Source organism: Onychomys torridus, chromosome 19, assembly GCF_903995425.1.
Source record: "Onychomys torridus chromosome 19, mOncTor1.1, whole genome shotgun sequence".
NCBI classification, from domain to species: Eukaryota; Metazoa; Chordata; class Mammalia; order Rodentia; family Cricetidae; genus Onychomys; species Onychomys torridus.
In genome coordinates, this window is record NC_050461.1 from 34450361 (window position 1) to 34476175 (window position 25815).

Sequence of the window (25815 nt, forward strand, 5' to 3'; positions counted from 1 at the left end):
TTACGAGACAAGGGTGGCTGGCTTAATCTACTACTGTAACCTTGGCTACGGATATAAGCAACTCTTCTGCAATGGCAAGAAGATGAAGTAAGGAAGAAAACTAAAAGTGAAAGAACATCATCAGGGAAGGCCATTGAAAAGACACCTAGACACGTATATTTACACACATAATTCATAAGAACCAGGAGCTCCTCGTCTCATGAGCTATAAGCTGTTAGCAATGCAATGGGTAATAATAACCTAGACAATGTACCAGGAGAGAGCCAACTCAAAGTTGATATTCTGTTTCTCACTGAAACCAGTGACTGAAATGTAGCGGTTAAATATCAAAGAACAGAAAGGTCATAAAATAAAGAGCCAATCTACAGATAAAAAGCACCCCAACTAAACGTAACGAAGAAGGGAAGGGGCCAGGAGGGGAAGTAATGAGCGGGAATGAAATGGTGTGGGAGAGACTAGGAGTCAGTGCTGACGGAAACAGCAGAGAAAGACAAGTTTCCGGCGTTGGACCAAGACGACACACAACACGGATCCAGGAGTGTGGCGGCCACACACTGTGGAGTGTCCACAAACAGGATGGACATACAGCCCGGAAGATTCAACACGCTGAGGACTGCTTTCATCACTTGCAGAGAAGTATGAAATGCATGGTATAAAACAGGCTATCTTGAGATGCTACACGTATGAAATGCATGGTATAAAACAGGCTATCTTGAGATGCTACACGTATGAAATGCATGGTATAAAACAGGCTATCTTGAGATGCTACACGTTTCCCTCCAGAACAAGTGCAGATGGAAATGGGAGTGCTGGCCCACACTCTTCAGTGTCTCCAAGTGGCCTGGTGAGGCGCTTATAACCACCGCACTTATCTCCAGAAAGGGGTGTTGAGGATGCCCAGGTCTGAGGTCTTGTCTGACTCACACGGGATGGTGAGAAGCAGAGTGGACACTTCTTAGCTCACTGGGTACCACAGATGATAGTTACCAGAAAATCACCAGGAGGTTTATTTGTGCAGCAGACTAATGTGAATGAAGAGAAAAGGCTTTTTCAAAGGGAACTTTTCAAAGATGGCGTGCAACTTCCTAAGTGCAAAGGATGAGGGGCTGCTAGGCTGGTTCCACAGACACGCCAACTGTACCCAGAGAGATATTTGGGAAATCTAAACCCATCACTGGGACAGAGGTGTTACTCAAAGCCTGTATGGATGGTTCTTACCAACTGGATACATTACAATTACTTTTCATTGGCTTCAATGGTTCATTCCGGCCCATTCTGCATTGTAAAAAGTTTTAAGGTAACAGCCAGGATTACATATGTTCTATAATTTGCAATGAATGTAACAAGTAAGTGCATTTCAATTAGCCTTCTGAGCTCTTCAGGGCTTAGAAGGTTCCAGCTCCTAGGTTACGTACACAAGCTGCTGTACTAAGAGAATACGCGCTTAAGTTGGAGGCAGGTGCTGATTTATTTCCAAGCCTGCATAGTAGTATTAAATATTAAATTATATCTACTACCCTTGGTCATCTGTCAAGCTACAGGGGCAGACAGAAGAGTAGGTAACTGATACTATTTTTCTGCTGATCTTACAAATAGACGGAGGCCATCTGATCACAGTGAGGGGCGTCATCTGCCTGCCTGGCGTCTGGTGTCCAGATAAGATGCTGTGGTGGATGTAAAGAGGAAACCATGCCAAGAGCACAAAGCCAACACCGACAGAGGGAAGCACACACTGGGGGGTGAAAGGAGGTGGGGTTAGATGAGCGTGGGAAGAGCGGATAGGCTTCGGCAGAAAGACTTTACCTCACCAGAAAGTTGTGCCTGGACGACTTTACCTGTGTCTCCTGACAAGGCAGCTGTGCTTTTACTTCTGGCCAGGAACGAATGTGTGGGCGTCAGCAGTCTGTTTACAACGCTGCTCTCCCAGGGGCTGAGCTGCAGGCGGCGAGCTAAATGTCACCACATAAGCAAGATGTTAGGAACACTGTTTCCTGGGCCAAGAGGGTGCAGCACATCATGCCTAATACCTCCACAGTCTGGATCTTTGAGACAGCCCGGGCTCTCCAGGGAGGACATGTGACCATGAGTCAGGGCAACAGGATCCCCACCCGAGGGGAGCAGCTATTCCATGAACACTGTCTTTCCTCAACACTTTCCTCAACCTCCTCACAGCAGGCTCTAACGGAGCAGCTGGAATGGATTTTGCTCATCACCTTAGTTAAGCGAACAATAGGTCTTGGATCTGCTACTATCAGGAACTCACACCGACAGCATGAGTGTACCTATGGGATGGGCATCGTGATGGGCAATAGACTAATGGGACCCATCTCTGACACGGCTTCCTGTAGATCAATCTCTTTAGGGCTGGCAAATAAACGCTAGGTTTACACAAAGGACTGCGAGGGCTCTGTTAAACTAATGGATTGTCCTGAATTCTTTAGCGTAACGGAGGGAGGCGAGCTATAATAAAGTGAAAGGAGGCTCATGCAGAGGTCTGTATGGGGTTCTTTTGACCTTTCCACTCAGCAAGCCAGGCTCTTTCAGGTCCCTGTTTGGCACAATATAAAACTTTCGGCTGAGGATCAAGGCTAAAGCTGAAGGAAGACAAAATTAAGCAGAAATGCTAAAGTCCAATAGAACTACACACCTGAAGATTATTGGCAATGTCTGAAGAATTTAGAAAACAAACTGGAAATGACACAATGACGTATTGGTCCCAAACGACCCAAATTTGGCAAGGCCATGGTCAGAAAATTATGAATTTGTGTATTTACATTGTTAGCATCACTAATGAGGGCGCACCAAAACACAGACGTTATGTTCGAGAGGTACCAGCGAAGAAGCTTGCAAGTCCTACAGATACCTCTGCAATAAAAAGATCACACACCACTCTTCCTGGATGCCTTCCCATGTCACTCATCAAAGTCTTTCATGTCATTTCTTAGAGGAACGGCACTTTAAACTCTAGGGGATCTGGTTCAGTTTATAAAAACCGTATACTGCTAAATATTGCTATACTGGAAACAGCTGTTTCTGAGCAGGGAATTCTCCAGGGCTGGGATTACAGGTGAGTGCTGCCATGTCTGGATTTTTTTTTTAATTCTAATTAATTAATTAATTAATTAATTATTATTTTTTTTTCCAAGATAGGGTCTCACTATGTAGCTCTGGCTGTCCTTGAACTCACAGAGATCCACCTGCCTCTGCTTCCCAAGTGCTAGGATTAAAAGTGTGCATCGCCATGCCTGCCTGTGCCTGGATTTTTTAAGTAGTTTCTGAAGGATCTAATTCAGGTCCTCACACTTGTGTGGTATTTTACTCAGTCATCCCGATCCTCAAATCACAAATATTTTTTTAAAAAGGTAGGTCATAGCCCTCATTGTGTTTGGAATGTCCGGGAAAAGCACATTTGGGGGAAGTGACTATTTACTGAGGTACATGACAATAGTTCAGGACATTTAATAAGTCGTAGAGCTGTCCAGATGCATGCCAGCCATCAGCCCTGGTCTGAAAGCTTTAGTCTCCTATCAGCTTTAAGGTTGCTGCTACAGGCCAGAGAAAGCTCACCCGGTTTAATAACATTGCACAGGTTTTTTTGACATTTACCGATAAAAGCTTCTCGTGGGATTTGATGAGAACTCCTTCTAGTGAGACAAGGCGTAACTAATGTGCAGAACGAGCTGGCGGAAAAGCAGTCTCACCGAAGATTTTGCTTCACCAAAACAAGCAAACAAAGCCTCCTATTATCACGGAGCCCCTTCCAGCTGATAGGAGCTGTTAGACCAGGAACCCGCTCCCAGCTCCTTGGATGGGGGCAGCAGCGCAGAGCTGATTCCAGACCTCTCCCTCTGATACTATATCACTTTAGCTTCATCTTCAACTCTGCAGCCCCGGGTCTTGCTTCAAGGGGAGTTTCCTGGCTCCAGCTACAGACTGGTTATTGAGATCTATTGGCCTTGGCATCCTAAGCCTACTTCTAATTTAGCCAAGAATGCATATCTCGTTGTGGCAGGTTATGGCTGTAATCTCAGTACTGACAGGCAGAAGGACTGAGGCAGGTTCGAGGTCAGCCTCGTCTACATACTGAGTTCCAGACCAGTCAGGGCTACATAAGTGAGACCTGTCTCGGAACAGAACAAGAACAAAGAAAACACGTGTGGGAGTCACGAGTGGGAGAACTGAGGGGCAACAGACAGAGCAGCTGCATGGGGAGGGACTGCTAACCTTACCTCCAGTCCCTCTTGATAATCATCACCACGAGCGTCATTAAAAGTTAGATTCTTAAGCGCTGAGGTGCTCAAACAACCCAAATAGAATAGACAGATGAGCTACCCGATGGATCTTAGTACCCAAACACGTTACTTTAAGAAAATCCAACCGGATACAGCAAGCAAAGTTTTTAAACATAATTTTATTTCTAACTGACACAGAATTCAGCACTTTGAATCCTCAGAGACAGGACAGGGCATCATCCTGCTTACAGCCTGTCTTCTTACTCTCTCTCACCTTTGCCTGGGGCTGCAGGAGGCAGGAAAGCAAAGCCTTAACTTAAGAGTATTCTAAACCCCTATGGTTTGTCTCAGACCCAGGTTCACAAAAGTCTACAGTGCTGGGTAAGTGAGCACTTTAAAAGGGAAGATACGTGGGCAGACAATATAGGAACAACATCCATACTGTATCTACAGCTTATGTTCCCCTAAGGGAATGAGTTTGAAACACAAGTCTACCCTCCTCTGAGTGCACTTGATCTCATCTGCAATAAAACAGATTTATGCAGGGAAATTTAATCAACAGTAAATTAACATGAATAGCCCCTAAAACTTGATTACATGCTAATATCAACGCTCTAGGCAAATTTAGCTTAAAAAAGGAATAGTTTGGATAAGTAGACAAGAATAAGAAATTGTTCAAACATTTACCGTTTTATAAAATAATACCAACAGTCACATAATATTATATATTACAATGGTACCATAACAATACAAAATGTATGGACTGACATACACACAGAACATGCACACATTACATTCTTAGTAACGACTAAGACATGACACATAAAACATACTCAAAATCACCATATTTTGTTATTTTTAAAAAGTATGTGCTTTTTTAAATTACACAATAATTCTTTGGTTTTATTTAAAATCATCTTAGTTATTAAAACAAGGAGCTTCTCTTAAAATCTTGATTGTCTCTTCTACGATGTAAAATGAAACTTTCATTTTATGAATAATTAAACATTCATGTACTGTAAATCCATAGGATGTAGGAACTCAAAACTCATTTAAGACTTTGGCTGGGAGGCCATGATCGTTCACCTGTTCGGGAGGAAGTCCCGGTGAGGAACAGTCTTAAAATTCAGTCAGTCCCTCAAATTGAAATGAATGGACAGCAGACAGCCAATCACACATACAAGAAATGTTCAACCAAATGAGAAACAATTTGGTAAAATGAAACTGCCATCATGAATCATTTATAAAGTTTTCTTTCGAGAGCCGGCACCTAGAGCTCCCAACATCTGGATGATTGGAAGAAAGCAACTGTTCAGAACAAGATTATCTGCTTTCTGGTGGGTAGGCGGGTGATTTCATTTGCTAAGGGAAGCACCACCGCTCTGCACTGCTAAAAGCACCATTCAGCCACCGGCTGACACGAGAAACGCTCTCGTCGCAAGGCCAGGGATGCTCAGCCGCTTATTGCTTTCTTACGCTCAAGTTTTTTCTTCCTATTTAAGAAACGTAGGGAGAGCAACTTCAGACGCTATTTCCAGCTGTACACATCCAGAAAAGAAAACATCAAGTGAGGAACAGAACAGGGTTTGTCTTCCTTTTGACTGTACCTCTATCTGGAGAATTTTGCAAAGTTGCAGATGAGGCCGAGAGCCGCTTGCTAATGACAGGATCAACATGTTTCGAAAGATTCATGGTGGAAACTGACCGCCTGTCAGCATCTAAAACAAATGGAGATAATGCTAATTGACAGCCGGCATGCAGGATTGCAGTTGTTCAGAGGGGGGAAGGAGAAGCAGGAGGCGTCCAGCATTATTTCTAGATCTTCCAGAACAGCACAGTTTTCTATGTGGACGCATTAAAGGCTAGAAATAAAACTCATTTTTTTTTTCCTTAGGCAATACTATAAATGTTTAGTTCACCAGTTTAAACGCAAGCATGTTGTTCTAACATGAGCTGATGGAGGCAAACTCAGGGGCAAGCCAAAGGCTACACTGTGCTGGTGCAGGCCAAGGGTGAAGCAGAGAGGGCCTGACAGTGGGTGTGAGTGTGGTCAGATACACTGCCAACCTGGGGTGAATGCACACCAGGGTCTGCTGCTGACTCTGCCTCCATCCCAGCTACCAGGAAGCTAGCCCAGAACTGTACATTTGAGGCCAGCATGGGAATCTCTGCAAGCGCCCACTCCCTGCCTTTATTTTTTTTCTTTTTTTTTCCAATAAGGTCTCAACATAGCCTGGCCTCAGACTTACTATGCCTTTGACCCCCTCCCCCAACTCAAGGGACTGCAGGTGCACACAACTTAGTACAAGTCTGTCTGTCTGTCTGTCTGTCTGTCTCCTTTCTCCCTTTTTCCTGCTTCCTGTTTCTTTATCTCTCCTGGGGGTTGAACCTATTGTTAGGCAAATGCTCTCCAACTGTATCTGCAGCCCTAAGACTGTCTCCAAATAGAAAATAGATACACAAAAAGGGTTCACTGGTAGTTAGCCAACTGTGCCATGGCTCTGGGTTTGATCCTTAGTACTCTGGGGGTGTGTGTGCTCTAGACATCAAAAGTGGACTCAGTACACAAACTTCCCCCCAGAACTGGCAGCAATAAATCAGAATTCTAAGTCAATGAGTATTATCGTTAAAATTATCCTGCAGGCAGATAATTGAAGAATGGCTTTAGAGTTCAAATCAAAAGGAAAAAAAAAAAAAAAAAAACCCAAAATCAGTTCTGTTAATTTGTTATCAACACAGCAGAGACAAATCACAATCTTACTCATTAGTAAATTCATGATGTCTGGACGGACCACACGAGATAAAAACCTAGCCATCTCCCTGCGTATCTGTCAGCAGTGTGTGGATGCCCAGATCGAATTAAATTAAATTAAAGTAGCGGTTTTCTCCTAGTGGCCAATGGAAACACGATAGAAATGTTCCCAGAGGTCTGAATAATCTGGGCAGTAAGTATTTTTAATGAAATTTGCCCTATAGCATAGCCATTTTGATGATTGTATCTACTGGCAATAACTGAGACATGAATTTTCAACTGGGATTAAATTTTATAGCTGGAGTTTAACGATGTTTGAAAAAAGAAAGAAAAAACGACCTAACATGATTACCGTGGCTTACATTTTCACTTATCTGATGGGGCTGGGGCAATGAGAAGAAATAGAAGTATTGGGGGGAAATACTAACAGGATCACCCTGATGATGAACGTGGGTGTGTCCTTGAGGAAGGATGAAAGCCATGTCCACATGACTCAACAGCAACACTTCCTGATGTTGTTTACACACTGAGCTTCAGCTGAGGGAGCGCTGTCTATACTAAGCCTATCCTCTGGTAGTTCTCAATAGGTTACTAAAAACACCTAGTTCTATTGCCTAGTAAGTAGAAAAAAAAAAAAAAATGAGCTAGACAGTCTTTTATCACCCATAGTGTGAATGGCAGAAGCCTTCAGCTCCGGTACAGATGGTTGAAGCCATGGAGGCATGCCATAGTGTGTCATCTGAGACAATTCTTGTTCATTTCCTCTTCTCACTGAATGGGAAACAATTTCACCAAAGGACAGGTGATTCTACAAATAAAACTGTTTTCATGGTAGTACTAGCTGATGTACCAGTGGCCAGACAAGATGCTAACTTTAATGGGGACCATTGGCTTGGAGACCTTGGCAAGGCTTAGGAGTTGGCTTTGCACAGAAACTGCTAGAAGAGAAGAATGAGCAGAACTGGACGTCTCTCTCAACACCACAGCAGATCACCCCAGCCTTTGAGAACTTCAACAAATCCCAGTTACTTCACACACACACACACACACACACACACACACACACACACACACACACACATCTCTCTTTCAGTATACCAGTCGTTTGCTCCAATCCAGTCATTATAAACCTGGGTTTTACCCGGCAGCTCAGAAACACATTGTGCTGGCTGGACTGCTCTGAACGGCAAAGGAGAAAGCAGGAATTAAGGTTTAGTAGCTTTATTGCTTCTCAACGATGTATGACACTGCAGAACAGACCATTTCTGTCATATGGGCAGGAAGCATGAAGCTCCATACAAGAAAAACATGATCATAAAAACAGTGATCATGAGCATTTTTCTTCTGGAACATCCATGAAAAACTATTTCCAGATGAAACACTGCATGTAAACTTGTCATGTTTATGATGACAGATTTGGTGTGTGCTCCATCACAGGTGGTAAAGAGACATGGGGGAAAATGTGCTTCTGCGTTTGGTTCAGTGTTACAGGAAAATAAACCGTGGTTATAAAAAACAGTAATGAAAAAACACAGCAAACATGCAAACAACAATTCAATTACTCAGATCATAGTAAAGCAGTCTATAGGTACATAGCATTAGTAGCTGCAGGAGCTATTAAATGTATGCTTTTGATTATAGGTGATTCTTAGCTAAAAGACATTTAAATAGGCTTTACTAAAAATGACTTAAAGAAAAAGCAAGCATGCCATGTGTAATTATTTCAACAGCTTTAAGTCGCCTGAGTCAGAACATCACACTTAAGAAACACTGTGCCCATTTCAGATCTAGGTCTACGTGATAGACAGCGGGCATGCGTGATGACTAGGGTGGTGATGGTTCAGCTAGCCATGAACTGGTCCTCAGTCTGAGGGGCTAGCTAACGCAGCAGGCAGCAATGACAGGGATGTCTGTAGCAGCTTTTCTGGTACACCCCCAAAGGTGTGACATGCTGGTCCATCCCTGCTAGATGGAGAAAGGTGAATAATGACTCAACCAAACCACCTGGGGACAGAATGTAAGACATGATTTAAATTAAAAAAAAAAAAAAAAGCACCACATTCACACAAATGACAAAGAATTAACATACTATGTAAGTGATGAGGTGTATTGAATTTACAGTACAAAAGTAAAACTTTCTCTAAGTTCATATTTCAATATAATTTTCTGTCCACTCAAGGAGAGAGGTAGCGTGGACACTCACTACTATTTCTAGACTAAGACAGCTGCACATGTCTCTACAGAACATCAGGGCTGCACATGTTAGTGTCCCAGCACACGTATGCACAGCACTGACTCTGACCCAGCTACACTGCTGGGATTCTTCCCGAGGAGAAAGTGACTTGGGTTAACTTAATCCCACAGCCACGAGAACCTTATGCAGATGAGTCACTAACACAGTTCAGACGGGCGAGTTTTAGAAATGCTGCATAGGTTTCATCTCTAGGGGACTCTGCAACCCCAGCAGAAAGTAACCTGTGCAGAGGCAAAGAGAGGTCCTTGGGTCTTACCTCCATCACCTTCTTAGCCTCAAACAGTGGGAGCATCATTTAATTACAGTGTAATGATTTCAGCAGAGATGTAGGGGGGAGGGAAGCAAATGCACTTTTACTGCCCAGGAAGAAACCAAACCAAACTGGAAGAGGAGACTTGAAAGTGGAGCCTGGATTTACCTGCACTGTGGATGTTGGGGCTCCCGTGGAGAGGGGCTCCCCACGACCACCGGTTATATTTCTGCTTTGGCTTCTGGCTCCTTTCCATTGTCCGTCGTACAACAGCTTCATGGCGTTCCTTACGAGGGACAGAAGAGGCAGCGGTTAGGTTTAGATGGTTGAAGAAGGTTCTACAGCTTAAGGCAGAGTGGAGGGGGCTACCTAAATTCTTGCCCTCCTATACTGCTGTTATAATCTATTTCCTAGCTTCTGAACTTTATCTTAAGATGGGAACAGTAACAATCTTGAGTTTCTGCAAGCATCAGTTCCTCGTTCAAAAGCCTTTGTGTATAACAGACACTCAAATAAATACTTCCCTACTGGGTGTCACGCTCTCACCAACACACAGAAGGGGCCAAGGAAGTACAGGTCTTCACTTAAACTGATATGCAACATGTGTTTGTATTTACTTTGATACAGTAAATGTATCAGTTACGATGCAGTTACGTAGTGTCTTGCAAGCCTCAAACTTGTGATCATCTTACTTCAGTTTCCTGACTGCTAGAACTATAGGTGTGTATCATTATGACCCACTTAATTGGCAAGATTTTGTTGTTGTTGTTTGGTGTATGTGTGTGTGAGAGAGAGAGAGAGGAGAGAGAGAGAGAGAAAGAGATATTCAAGGTGTCAGGACCTTATGCATGCTAGCAAGTGTGTGCGTGTGTGTGTGTGTGTTTTACAGAGATTCAAGGTGTCAGGACCATTTGTATATTAACTATACTAGAAGTGTTTGGCCCCTGTCTATATCCCCAGCCTTACATGGAGCCATATTTAAAAACTGGAATTCAGAAAGGGAGAACACAATAATTTTTCTTCTCCCCCTACCCACAAGCAGAGGGAATATTAAGGAAAAGTTAGAAAGAACTCTCAAGAATGGGAGGGCCCCAAGAAAGGAAAACCTCTTTTTCTTTGTGGCATGGTACACAGCCCAGGCTAGCCTTGAACTTGTGGCAATCCTACTTCTTCTGTTTTCTGAGTGTTGGGATTACACGCATGTTCCGCCTCACCTCGCAAGGATGCTCGTGGCTTCCTGTGCTGTACAACCTTGTGTAACTTACTCTTTGGAGTATAACCACCACCACCCTTTTTTGCAAAATTTATGTACCACTTATTTAAGGTTTGAGTGAGTGTTAAATGAAGCGGGTATGTGGAAAGATTTACCTACATGGAAATGTTGACAAATGGCAAGACCGCACAGAAGCCCACATGGGGATTGCAGCACTTCAGTACAGTTGAATAAAGCGTGAGTGAGAATTGTGCTTTCATGAGAGGCATGAGTACTCAAAGTTCAGGCAGCGACACGGATAACCAGTCACCTTCTGTCCCCCAGCCTCTGCTCCCCAACACGGCAGCTATCCTTCCTACTGACGGCATGCAAGTGTGCACCCAGCGCTGCGGGAGCAGGGGCACCTCCCTCTACAGAGGGGGTCCTCACCTTGTCCTCCTCCAGCCTCTGCCTCCGCTTCTCCTCCACCGCAGCCCTCCTCCGCTCTTCCTTCAGCCGCTGGTCCTCCAGCTTCTTCTTCCGGGCTTCCAGGTGCCGTTCATAGTGCTGCCGGGCTCGCTCTTCTCTTTCCAGCCAGACGATCTCTCGGGCAGCTTTGGGGGCAAACAGGGAGAGCCCACACAGGCACGCTTAGGACTTGCCTGGTTAGTGCTGGGTAAGTGGTCCACACTGAACCAACGGGCTCTGTCAGTTTGTGCGGCTCCACCTTGGCCTCGCTTTCCTCACTACGTCAAAGACGTTTGCCCTGAATCCTGTTCTTTGGAAACACGTACAGCTCTTCGGTTCGGTGTCATGGCTTTATAGTATAGACCGCATGCACTGATGCTGCTATGATGCTCTAGGATCGACAGCACCATGTCCCTGTCTCTTTTTTAAAAGTGATACCCTGGTCCGGTCACATGGCTCCGCGCATAGACGCACTTGCCAATGCAAGCCTGACGATCCCCAGTTTCATCCCTGGAACCGGCAGTGGGCGGAGAGGGCAGACTCTCTAAGGTTCTCTCCTGACTTTCACATGTGTGCCAGCACGCTCCTCACACACACAGCTCACACACACACACATCACCATCACAATGACAAATTAAAAAGTGCGATATCCTGCCAGGCGTGGTGGCACACATCTGCAAACACAGCACTGAAGGCTAGCCCAGAGTACATAATAAGCCTGTTTCAATTAAAAAAAAAAAAAAAAAAAAAATTCTCTCCCCCGCCTCTCCTTTCCTTCCCCCTTCCTCCCTCTTTTTCATTCCTTCTTTTTTACTTTTACTTATTTAACTGATTTATTTTTTTGAGTTTGTAGTCTAAGATGGCTTGGAACTCACTATGCAGCTCAAGGTGGCTTTGAACTCATAACAATCCTCTGCCTCAGCCTCCTCAGTGTTGAAATCACAGGGGAAGCCACCATACCCAGCTATAACTACATTTCTTTCATCATAGCATTGGTTCTCTGGAAGTACAAAACAATGTGGAGAAAATAATTAGTTGAGAAGTGATGAATTAGGTGCCTCACAGGTACATCACAGTGAGTCAGCTAAGCCAGGAGAGAGAACAAGAGGCCATTTTTGGTACCCAGGGAGCTCAAAGTATAGTTAGATAATGCCTAGCTCCATCAAAAGCCAATAACAATGTTAACTTCTAAAATACTGTTGACAAATCAGAGGGATGGTCCAATCAGTCAATAAAGTAGTAGCTTTGCAAACATAAGGACCTGATTTCTTTCCACAGCACCCAACCTGGGGAGGCTGGGACAGGCAGAACCCTATATTAACTGGCCAGCTAGGTTAATTGGCAAGCTCATACTGAGAGCCCTGACTCAGAAACATGGTGAATAGCTGAGACATTACACCTGACATATACCTCTGGCTTCCACACATGTGCATAAACGTGTGTGAACACCTCCACACACAACACGCACCTCCAAACACACCCCCTCACACACAAAGAACAACTCAACGGCAGAAGACTTTTTTCTCCTTTATATATGTTCTTTCCCCATTCCAGGAGTCAAACTTATCCTCAGAGCCATTTTCTTTAATATGGTATTTCCTTCAACCATGATAACTAAAAATCCACGTATTAGTAACACTGTAGGTGACAAAGTCCAAGGAAAATTTGGAACATAAAATCTTTATCTAGATTTTTTGAGACAGGGTCTTACATAGCCCGTGATGACCTTGAATTCCTAATCCTCCTGCCTCCACCGCAGAAGTACTGTCATTACAGGCGTGAACCACCACACTTGGGTCAAGTCTTTTTGTAATTCTGCAAAAGTTAGTCTTTTGAGGATGGGGACCTTCTGCAAGAACTGAATTGGCTCGCTGTTGGGGGAAGGACGAAGATAATTCAAGGGGGATCTGCCTTGAGTCATTCGGGTCAGTGAGGAGGAGAGCTAGGGCCCAGGTGAGGAGTCAGGCTTCCCCCAGCAGCTCTGTGGATGAGGAGTACTTGGCCCTGAGCTCGACCATTTGGGTTTCAGTCATCCGATCAAAAATGAGGAAACTAGTTTTCAAAGTTCCTTCCTATATAAAAGCCTATGGTCCTAGAGAAATTCTCAGGCTCAAGTTAAATATTGACTTTAAGAAAGAACATGTATTGTATGCTCAATACAACACACACTGAATGAATAAAGAGGGACGCTGTGAGAGGCCATCTTGAAACTTAACAGGTGCACATAATTCCAACAGTTAGATGCACCTGCTTTAATCATATGTGCTCATGGGTACAGTGTTTGGAGTTTTTACTTGAGGACACATTACAGGCAAGTCCTTAATGGTACTAAACATAGAATGGTAGGTTATAGTGGTAGATTTTTTTCCCCTTCTGTTTTTTTAGACAAGGTACTGTATAGCCCTGGCTGTCATGGAACTCGCTCTGTAGACGAGGATGACCTCGAACTCAGAAATCTGCCTGCCACTGATTCTGCATTCTGGGACTAAAGGAGTGTGCCACTATACCTGGCCCTATAATGGATCTACAAGGTGAAATGACTGTCTTCCTCTTACTGTGGAACCTGTCATATCCCATTTCTCTCTCCATGAGACATGTTTACCATTCATATCATCCCAGAGTGTAACTATTCTGTGCTTAATTTTTTCTCCTTAAAGTCTCTTAGAGATCTTCTCATATGAAAATAGGAAAACCCAAATCTAACTGCATTTTTAATGGCTGTACATAGCATCTTATTGTTTATGCATTGTTCAAATAAACAATTACCGCTTGCTTGATCGGTTATCTGAAAATTTTAGGTGTTTTTTTTTTTTTTTTTAAACTAATTCAGACTTTGAGGGAACGCCACTGTGCTAGCACCAGATCTCTGTAGATGTGTGGGCAGAACTGCTGAGTCAGAGGGAATACTTTAAAAAGCTGAAGGATACTAGGTTGGGGAAGCGGCTCTGTGGGAGTATGTTTGCACAGCATCTGTGAGGCTCGGGGTTTGATCCCAGCATTGCGGGGCAGAGATGAAAAGGAATAAACAGTTGTGACTAGTTTCTTCTTTCGATGCAAACCCCTCAGACTGCCCAGATCTTGCCTGTTCCCCTTGTCCTGGTTCTCAACACAGCTCCTGACTCCAGCCAGCCTGAGCGTCTTGCTCCACTCTCCGGCAATATTTTCCCTCTCTTCTATTCCTGGTTGGCCTCCAGCTAACCCACTCTTGAAGGCAGTGGCTTCACACCTGTCACGCATGTCCTAACATCCTTTGGGAGTCTGGGGTGGGGAGGTAAAGGACAAAGGCATCTAGTTAGAATTCAATCCCTGGGCTACAATCCTCATATTCAGGGTTACTAATAACAAAATGACGCGCAGTTACTTTTTGGTGGTGCTGGGGACAAGTAATTTATATTTATTTATTTATTTTTAAAGATTTATTTATTTATTATATATACAATATTCTGCCTGCATGTGTTCCTGCAGGCCAGAAGAGGGCACCAGATCTCATTACAGGTGGTTGTGAGCCACCATGTGGTTGCTGGGAATTGAACTCAGGACCTCTGGAAGAACTCTCTTAACCAGTGCTCTTAACCTCTGAGCCATCTCTCCAGGCCCCGTAATTTAAATTTCTAATAAACCTCGAAGGTAGATCTGAGACAAGTGGTCCTCTGATGGCATGTGAAGAGACCTGCAACATACGATCATCTGAAGGGCCTTCCTGACATCTCCCACAAGCTTTAGCATTTCCTAATCTCCAATTTCTATGTAGCAAAAGATATCCCTCCTCCCTTCCCCACTCATGTTTCACTACTTGAACACATCCAAACGTCTTAATTATTACTTCCTGGCTCACTGTGAACTACTGATTGGCTCACCCAATCTTGGTTAAGTTTTCTGGAGTGATTTCTATCAGAGTAAGTTGTGGGAAAACAAAGGAACTTTCTTGTTATGAGGGTTAAAATATAATTATACTTAAAGCAATGAGAACAGTTCTCTGGAATAGTTCAGGAAAACTGACCACCATTTCAAATGAAAAAATGAAAGGTGCTCACGGCTGTGTTACAAATCACAAGATTTGACATCATTATTCAAGTGATTAATCTTACAACAAATAATCATTTGAAAGAAGAATTTTTCTTTTCTTTGAAAAAAAAGTTGGGGCTCTTAGGGGACAAACTGTAGCCCTGCATATTCATATGAGGCAAGCACTCCCCCTCGGAGCTACAGGCATCTCTATAGTCAAATCTTTTCCATTTCTGTCTTTAACAGGAAGTGGAGACTCTATTGCAGGGCTCCACCCTCCCCCACGCCCCAAACACAACAACTGTCTGTAAACAGTCATACAGAGAATAGGCAAACAATGTTGGAAAAGCAAATATTACTTTCTGGTCATCTTAGAGCCTGCTGGTGAGTGCTAGGATGAGCTGCTAAGTACAGATCATGCAGCCTTTTAAACTGAAGGGTAACATAGGTATTCATTATTTTAAGAATTTAAAGTATATTTATTATTAATTTTAGTAATTTAAACTATTATTTAGCTTGAGATAACACATTTTTTTTTTCCAGTAAGAATTTTGAACATAAGGAAAAAAAAAACTGTCGGGTGGTGATGGAACACACCTTTAATCCCAGTACTTGGGAGGCAGTGGAGGCTGATCTGTGAGTTCGAGGCCAGCCTAGTCTACAGAGTCAGTTCCAGAACAGCCAGAGCTGTTACACAGAAAAACTGTCTTGAAACAAACAAACACAAAAAGAAAAAAAAAAAAAAAGAAAAAGTCTGTTGCTATAGACTGAAGTGTGTCCCCCAACTCCAAATCCTATGTTAAAGCTCTAATCCCCACTGTGACTGTATTTGGAAGCAAGTCCTTTCGAAGGTAATAAGGACTGAACTAGCTGGGCCTGGCGGTGCATGCCTATCATCTCAGCACTGAGGTGAAGGCAGGAAGACCACTGACCCAGGCCACCGGGCTGGCTATGCAGGAGGCCCTGCTTCAAAAAGCAAAAATACAAAATAAGAAAAGTTCAAATGCGTCCCTCAGGAGGGGAGCTCTTATCTGATAGAATTAGTGTTGTTGTTGTTGTTGTTGTTGTTGTTTTTGGTTTTTCAAGACAGGGGTTCACTGGGTAGCCCTGGCTGTCCTGAAACTTGCTCTGAGGACCAGGCTGGTCTTGAACTCAGAGACCCACCTGCCTCTGCCTCCCGAGTGCTGGGATTAAAGGTGTATGCCACTACCGCCTGGCGAATAAGTGTTCTTTTAAGAAGACATAGCAGAGCTCTCTCTCTTCTCTCTCTATCTCTCTGTGTGAGTGTGTATAATATGTATTTTTTTAATCTTTATACTCCATGTGTGCATGATGCGTTGGTGTGGCAAGGGTCTTTACCCACTGAGCCATCTTCATGGCCCATTCTTTTCTCTTCTGAGGCCTGTGCTCAGAGGAAGAGCCTTAAGCAGGCATAGACCCCAACAGTGATCTGGGCATCCCTGACCGCAGACTGTGAGAAAATGTAATTCTGATGCTGAAATCACCCGGTCACTGGAATTCTGTGAGGGCAGCAGCCACAGACAGCCAATAAAGCTCATTACATCTCAACATTTAACTTCATAAAGACTCAGCTTTATAACAGAAGAGCATGTCCAGACAAACCATGAAACTGGGAATATTAACCTTTCATCCTTTGAAGTTATATAATTTGTTCCTAGTCCACAGGCTCTTACAATAAAAAGAAATGGATGCCACCTCCCAAGCCTCTGTAATAGGGACAGGAGCAAATCAGTCCCACCTGAGCTGCTGCAACCAGGATACTTCAATGGCACAGTAAATGGGAACAACATGTCGGTGCCATACAAAACAGAAATGCACTATCAATTCGGATTCTATTTAGAAACTGCACAGTACCTTTTGCCAAGAGGAGTTAGGATAGACAAAACGGTACTGGGGTAGATACGCAGGCTGCATAGGAACTTGACCCTACCCATACCCTGCCCCTGACCAGCTGTGGACCACTGAACAAGTGATGACGCCTGGGGTCCTCTTCCTGAACTAGTACAGCACGGACTTCCCGACAGGACTGTTGGTGAGCTCACGGTAACACGCAGAGCACTTGGTACAGTGCTGTGCTCCTGTGTGGGTCCAACATGTGGAAATCACGAGGCTGTGTGCGGATCCCGGCAACTCCTGTTCTGCCGGCACAGGCAGCCCTCAGCTCCTAGAAGGATACAGGAACTCGGACTGCTCACAGGCTGGGTGGACGCGCCACCCGCGCCCATCACAGTCTGGGAGGGACGTCCTGGTCCTTCTGAGCAGGATTCTATCTATACAGGCGGGAGAATGTATTTCACTGCTGTATGAGGAACAGAATGGAGAACACATGGATGTCATCAACTTCTGCAACATGTGCAGTCTTGCCTGTTTTTTTTTTTCTTTTTTTTTCTTTTTTTGTGCAAGGGTCTGAGCCCAGGACCTTATACTCTATCACTAGACTACAACGCCAACCCGAATTTCAAAGTAAGGTGCAGAAGCATTCCTAGTAATGATGAGTACCAGAATAGCCAGTAGTACCATAAGGGTCAAAACAGACAGGGATAAGAACATACTATATATATATATATATATATATATATATATATATATACTAAATATATACTATTTATTAATATGCTATTAATACTTTGAAATCCTAGGGAAATTAGCTGATTTTTATGTTAGATAAAAAGTATACAGTAATCTCTAAGATATATGTATTATATGTGTGTGTATAATTTATTTATTTGTTTCGAGACAGCATCTTGCTATGTATTTTAGCCCAGCTTGGAACTCACTATCTAACTCAGGCTGGCCTTTGCCTCCCCAGCGCTGGACTTATAGGCATGTATCACCATACTTTGCTTTGTTTTCATTTTGAATGTGAAGATTTCAATCAAGGGCTATGGCTCCAGCTCACTGGTAGAACTCTTGCTTAACACAGGGTCTTAGGCTTTGTTTTTAATCTTCATAGTTTACTCCAACACTTGCTGCAATTGTATACGGTCAAGCAAATGCCTTTTTTTTTTTTTTTTGGTTATTACAAACAATGAATATAGGTAATAATTCTCTGAAGGAGATGTAGCTTAACTGAGCTCACTGATTCTGAGAAGGGGCTGCAGGAAGGGAAAAATAAGAGAATCTAGAGATGGGCAGTAAAATTATTTCCCAGGACTCAGAGCATTCATGTAGGAAACACTTAACTCATTTCATTTAATGGGGTTGGAGTTTTAGCTTAGTGGTAGAGTATGAATATGGAAGCCCTGGATCCAGATCCTAACACACACACACACACACACACAAAGAAAAAAAAGAAGAGAAACTGAGGGAACAACACACGCTGCAGAAGTTAGTGACTTCTGAAATGGAAAGGAAATGATAACTAACAGCGTAGAAAAGCACCTGGAACTTACAAACTGGTAGGAAACCGTGAAATGAACAGTATTTATTTGCATTGAACCAATCCCCACTTCCAAATCATGCACCCTACCCGTTCTTGTAAAAGGAAAATAGAGGAGAAAAAGTGTTCAAAATGCTGCAAGAATCTGGGAATGCTGGAGATGCCCCTAGTCTTTGGGAGGCCGAGCAAGTGTATCGTGAGTTCAAGGCCAGACTGTGCTACATCCAGAGACCTTGTTTCAACCCCCACCCCATATTCCACACTCTTTCCCCCAAATGGCAGATGGAATAAAATCAATCCTATATTAAGACTGAAACTCTTTTTTAAAAAAAATGAGGCTAACTCTCAACCAGACACGCTGTTTAAAAGACTCAGCGTATAGCTCCTTTACCAGTAACAAGCTTGCTGGTTATGCAAGGCCCTGGAGGTGATCTCCAGTCTACCAAGAAAAAGGAATACGCAACAAAGACCCATGAGACTAACGAAAATAAAAATGTAGTAGGTGGAAATACTACTACTACAAAAGTCGGCTTGGAATTGAACCGAGGAGATCCAAAGAAGTTAGATCATGTTCCCAGGATCATGCGGTGCTAAATCCCAGAGCTGGGATTTGAATTCAGCTGATTCCAAAGCTTGGAATCGGCCTGCATGTTCTCGCCTCCCCTAAAGCAGAACCTGCTCCTGCTTGTCTTCTCGCATGGGGCTCCTGGGAACGCTGTGTGAGCTCAGGCTCCTCCTCCTCCGTGGCTCCCCTCAGAAGCCTGACACTGGACTCTTTGTCACACCTTAGAGACAGCTCTCAGATCCAGTGTGCTCTCCCTAGCCCTCTTGCTGGTACTGCACGCTCTCCTGCCCTTCTGCACTGGACTCTTCTCTTTACTTCTTCATATCTACTCTACCTGCTTTCCTCAACACACAAATCTGAGAACCCGTCAGCTCCCTGAGCCCTCACTGCTGTCCCCCACCTCCACAATCTCTCCTGCCTGGTGGTCTGATGCTCAGGCCTCCTCCCTGGTGTCAGTTGGAGGGTTCCCCAGCTCCACTGAGACACTGTCTGTACCCAAAGTGTCCCCTCTGCTCCTGCCTATGCTTACAACCTCTAGTCCAGTGGATCCTTTAAAGCAGGCCCTAGGGTCCATTCCTAGCTTGGAGGGGGTCGGTGGAGAAGGAAGGATGGACAGGAGGGAGGGAGGGAGGGAGACCTGAAAGACTCTCAAGCAACGTGACTTAACATTGCTTTGATGAGTGTAATTCAAAGCTTTCCCACTTGTTAGTGTGTGTGTGTGTGTGTGTGTGTGTGTGTGTGATTTCACTCTGTAGCTTAAGCTGGCCTGGGAGTCATTATGTAGCCCAAGCTGGTTTTGAGCTCCAGATAATCCTTCAGTCTCAGTATCTCAAGTGCTGGGATAAAGCTGTCTTTCCCTTTAACTGTAATTATAGTTTGCAATCGACACCCACAACAGTGTCGACACCCACAACAACCCCAGAACACTGTCTCCTGCCTGAGGGGCTTCCCACTCCGCCTGTTTCCCTGTGCTGGAGGGCTAATGGAACCGAGGTGCTGGAAGAGCAATTTACACATGTGGAAACCCTACAGCTCTCCCCTTGTGTGTGGGGAGAAGGACTCGATAAGGAAGCAAGATAAAGATAAAGTTCCAGAAATTCTAATCTGTGTTTAGCCTCTGCTTGACCAATGGCTGACCTCGGAACTTCTGGTTACCATCCCAACCCGAATCTCAGATGCTCCTCATGGGATGGAAGCACTGTCCTCTCCTGGCTGCCTCACACAGCCTTCCCGGGAACCACAGACAATCTGCTCAATTCCTTAGCTCAGTAGTCACGTGACCGGCCACGCCCCTCCTTTATCATCATCGCCTGGAAAGAGGCTTGGCTCACACTTTATATGGACCAAGCATGTCCAGGGATTATCTCCACAGCCCTGCTCTCATACCCGCATTGCTGGGACACGGAAGTGAGGTAACCTGCTCCATATCTCACAACAAACTCCAGACCGCCTCACACAGAAGCAGCACAATGGGCCATTCTGGTGGAAGGTCTGGGCTGGAACCTCTCCCGGTGACTAATGTTCCTCCTCCACGCAGGGAGAGACAGGGAAGATCCCCATTACTCAACGTCAGCCTTGGAATTTATCATCTGCTCACAAGAATTCTTACTGCCCAGGTTTACGATCTTTTAATTCTCACACTTAAAGGCAAAGTAAATTCGGGAGTAAAAAGGTGAGCTGGTCATCTGGTTATTCACTTGATCTGAAGACTTCACTCAGACCCTGTTTACCTAACCCACTCACAGACGAGCGTTTAGTCTTCCAGCCTGAGTCAGATCATGATACAGCTGCTCTGGTGTGTGTTAATGTCCATGTTCCTCCCACAGGAGGCGTCTGGTCCCGGAGTTGTCTGGTCCCAGAGCTGTCTCTTACCCACCCGATAGTCTAGGAACGTCTGTATAGTTCACCAGGAGCCAGGGTTAGGCGGCCAGTGCTGAGACTCATCACAGATCAGTCTGTGATCTGGATGGGAGGCTGCCTGTAAGGACCGATGCCTTGATGCTGACACACTTCCCCTCTCAGGTCCCCATCCGTTTTGTCCCCTGTGTCGCCGCCCCACCCCGCTTCTTTTGGGACTAGTCCTGAGGTCTCCAAAGCTTCCCTCACAAACAAAACTGCTCTACACATCAGAACGGGTTTCACACACGACTCTAGTCAGGGTTATACCATCACTGAGGGGTTGCTAATTAATATTAATTTGCTTGTCAGTGTTTTTGAGAGGAATACTCTATACCAGGATGAAATAATTTATCTCTCGATTGTACTCACTAATACTGCTGTCCCTGAATTGATATCGCATTAAAATTAGAAAGAAAAAAGACCAAGTGATAAAGCTGGAAATCTAATCTAATTATCTCAGCTAATTTAATTGAAATTTGTTCCAAAGCTAAAATCATTTTTATGTTATTGTTTTCTTTTGAAAATACATTCTGATAGATCTCTTGGACAGCTTTAAACTTAGCTGTAGAATCCAATACAAGCTAATTAAAGAATTATGAGCTCAACAAGAACTGTATCAATGATATATATATATATTCTGTAATAATCTTTCATTGTTTAAAAATTTTAAATTGAATTTATTTTGTTTTATGCATTCATGTCTGTGTAAGTATATGTGGTACATTCATGCCATAGTACACACGTGGATTCTCATTCAGCATTAGGAGCCTTTATGCATCCTAAAGGTCTCCATCCTCTTCCATGATTTCATAGGACTGAGGAAAGTCCAGGCATCCCCAGTTGGGAATAAAAATATAGTCACATAAAGATTTTGGTCTCAGAGGGTCATGGGTGTAGTTCAGTGCTAGACTGCTTACAAATAGCATGTACAACAACCTAGGTACCATAACAACAATAATAGCAAGAAGAAACACACACACACACACACACACACACACACACACACATACACACACACTCACACACACACACTTTGGTATTTGAAAAAGACAAAATAATTAGCAAATACTAATTTACTTCAGTATTTTTGAGATGAACATTCTATGCCAGGTTGAAATGGCGATTTATCTCTCCACTGTACTCACAAATACTGCTGTCCCTGATTTAATAATACATTAAAATTAGAAAGAAAAAAAAGGGCAAAATAATAAAGCTATGACTAGAAGGGCAAAGTCTAATATAATTTCCTCAGCTAATTTGCCAAATTACCAAAAATATGCCAAAACACTTGAAAAATTCAACCTAACACTTTAAATTCACTCTACATTATTTTCAAAAAGAAATGTGGAGGACTATTGTTTTTTGCTAAGTATTTCTTAAATATTGTCTTGAACTTTGTCAGAGTATTGTAGGAGTATTCATCTCAATAGCACATGGAGGTTAGTAAGATTCAAAGTACATCTGTCCTATAGATTATCTGGTCTTACTCATCTGAGTAAGTTTAAGAATTTAGCTCTCATGTTCGAGAACTACAGAAAATCAGGCAACGACACCAACGCTCAATTCCTGTTGTATCACCTGCAGCTAAAGTGCACAGATTTACTTGACTTAACATTCAACAATTAATTGTTGGACATTTACTATGCACAGGGCTATTCTGGATTCTTCTACTGGGCTTTAAATATTGAAAAGTTACAACCCTTTTCCTTTATGGAAGGTGTACCCTAGGGGAGCCTGATATCATAGCAAGTAAGATACCTACCTATCTGTTTAGATGTTGACAGTACTAGAGAGAAAAGAGAGTTCTAAGTTGAGGGATCTGCGAACCTGAGTATGGTGGTCAGGAAATAGCCCACCATGGAGGCAGCATTTCAATAAAATTTAAAGGGGAGAGAAGGAGCTTTGTAGGCTTCCCAGACAGTGTGTTCTAGGTGGAGCAGACAGCAATTAGTTCTGATTCAAGGATGTGCCTGGTGGGCTAAAGGAACAGGAGGCCAACACAGGATTCTGGCTTTTACTGGGTGAGAAAGAAAGCCACCAAGAGGTCTGAAGCAGAGGTGTGACATGATAGCAGCCACATTCTAACTGGGTGGTGTTGAGAAAAGCCAATGTGACAATGAGAGGGACAAGGAAATACATGAGAGACCTTGGTGGTTGGCACGGATGTCCCAGCAGCAGAAGGTACAAGAAGCTTTGCTTCAGATATATTCTGAGGGCATCTACTGACACTCTCACAACCTAACTCAATTAATCATGGGATGTGAGAGAAACAAACGTTGGCTCAAATATTATGTAACCTTTGACTATTATTCTACTTTTAGAGTTAGGGACACTTATCTTCAATAGTCTAGCATCTCTGGCTCAAAACTAAATACATATTTACCAGTTGAATGAACTTATGAACCAAAATAACAAAAGTAGTTTTGAAAAGGAGAGGTGGGGTCAGGCATGATGGTAACATCTATAATTGTAGCATTCATGATGCAGAGGCAAGAGGATGGGTTCAAGGTCAGCCTGCACTACACAGTAACATTTCATATAAATAAATACATTAATAATAATAACAACAACAATAATAAATATTGCCTCATAAATGAGGTGGTGGTTACTTTGGTTTTAGCAAAATTTTCACACTGCCCTATGAATGCCATATGCACTGATCCTTGTTAAGGGTCTTTGATATTAGTAACAGGACCCATTAGTTCTACTAACGGATCAGAAGAAATTTTTCTCCCCCAAAGTTGCTAAAATCCACCCCAGCACTTATAAAATCTCACATTTTTGCTCTCTTGGTTTGTGTCAAATCTGAGTCAACACAACGCCTATGTGCTACACTTGTGTGAAGGCACATAATCCCCCTTCTTCCATATCGCTACCGGGATGTATGCCCCACTCCTGATGTCTAGAGAAAAACCCATCAGTCCTCTGAAGTACAGGACTGCTGTTTGTGCAGAGAACTACAATGTATTGGGGAGTTTTCATTCCGGTGTTGGTAACTGTGTACACACTTAACACAGAGGAAAGAACAAAAAATCATCATGTTAGAGTCTCTGAACTTCTGCAAAGCATCACAGTATACTTTAAAACGAGTTAACAATCTATAAAATCATTTACACTATCAATTATGAAAAGCTCACACAACACGTGTAACCATGGTAGCAATTTGCTAGTTGTGATGACAATACCCACTGAAGTATCGAGGATATTATTCCCTTGCTCACATACATTTTATATTTAGCACTGTGCCCTATATTAGAATATTGAGAAACAGAGGTCACAGTAAAACAAACAAACAAACAAACAAACAAAAACAAAACAAAAAAAACCCAACTTTAAATTTATATAACCAAGGAGGTAGGAGGTGTATAAAACTCTAAACAGAAAAAGTTCATCAGCGTATAAAAGAGCACTCGAATATACGCAAAATACAACAGCTACACAAAATATATCCTTTTGTGAGAGGAAGTACAGCGACTTGCAAAGAAGCCTTGGAAGATGAGGGCCAGCAGTGATTTAACACAGAAGTGTAATAGGAAGGATGATAAGGTAGTTTTTGTGATTAGGATAGATTTCCTTCAGGCCTGGGCCAGGGAAATGGCAGAGGCAGAAGATATTCCACATGGATCTGAGATTTACTCTGAAGACAGAACCAGTGATACTTGTGGATTAGATGGCTTCAGGGAAAGTATTTTAACTTGTATTCTTATACTGGGTTAGGGATGGTTAGGCTAAGTCTAGACTGTCTGCTGGTAGCTACAGATGGCCCGTGAATAAACCTGGATAGACACACATCAGTGAACAGCGTTGGGTTAGCCAAGGAAGATTTCTGTGTGTGTGTGTGTGTGTTTGTGTGTGTGTGTGTGTGTGTGTAAAAATATATGTGTGGTGTATGCTTGCATGAGCATGTGCGTTTACATGTGTTGACTTGTGCGTGTGCATGGAGAGGCCAGAGATGGATGCTTACCGGACCTGGAGCTCAATGTTTCAGTTAGATTGGTTGGCTAGTGAGGAGCTCCGGGGCCCTGCTGGTCTCTTCCCCTCAGAGCTGGGGTTATACACATACAGTGCCCCTCCCCAGTTCTACGTGAGCATCTGAGCTCTGGTTCTCATGTCTTCACAGTAAGTGTTTAGTAGCTCAGACCACTAATAAGACAGTTCCAGAACCTCTAGCAACAGCTGAAATACCAAAAATAGCGAAGCCCCCTGAGAAACAAAACACGACCCCGTTTTCTTGGGGCCAGGAATGTGGTGCCACAAGTGATTGGGACACAGATGTTACCAAGACGAGTCGGTTTTGGAGTGAGAGACGACAATGTAGCTGTCTGGAAGCTGAGTTTAAAGCAGATGCGGTTCTCACTTGTAATCACAGCACTCAGCGCTGAGGCAGGAGGAGGGCTGGGAGTCTGAGGCCAGCCTTGGCCATGGAGAGAGAGCCAGGTCAAAAACTCTAAAGAACGAGCTGAGCTCCGACACAGGCCACAGGGAACACCTGCTGCCTTAGGAGGAGAGATGTGGGAACCATCAGTATCACCCAAGAGAAGGCTGAAGCCATCAAAACAAAGACCAAGACAAAGACATTCCTTCCCGGGTGAAAGAAGAAAAAAAAAAAAAAAGCTTGGATGGGAGACAGCAAGAGAGATGCAGAAATCAAGAGGGTGTTGTAAGGAATGGCCTAAATTGATTTAGATGGAGTGATTGAGGAGACCACTTATAAAGCTTTTAAGATGGGGAAAGAAAAAAAGCTTTCAGAGAGCATATGCCCTTTGTCCAACCAACCAACAGAGCAGTCTCACACAGG

General features: G+C 43.5%; 1 protein-coding gene across 7 annotated transcripts in view; it reads right to left on the reverse strand.

Annotated features, from left to right (window-relative positions):
* Positions 1-25815, reverse strand: part of Map7 (microtubule associated protein 7) — a 148719-nt gene that overhangs the window by 21798 nt on the left and 101106 nt on the right. For all 7 annotated transcript variants that reach the window (XM_036169109.1, XM_036169108.1, XM_036169107.1 and 4 more), the window contains 4 exons: positions 11131-11294; positions 9657-9774; positions 5840-5950; positions 1836-1949 (listed from right to left, as the gene is read on the reverse strand). In XM_036169109.1, coding sequence (XP_036025002.1) covers positions 1836-1949; positions 5840-5950; positions 9657-9774; positions 11131-11294 — 507 coding nt within the window. The remainder of the gene's footprint in view (positions 1-1835; positions 1950-5839; positions 5951-9656; positions 9775-11130; positions 11295-25815) is intronic.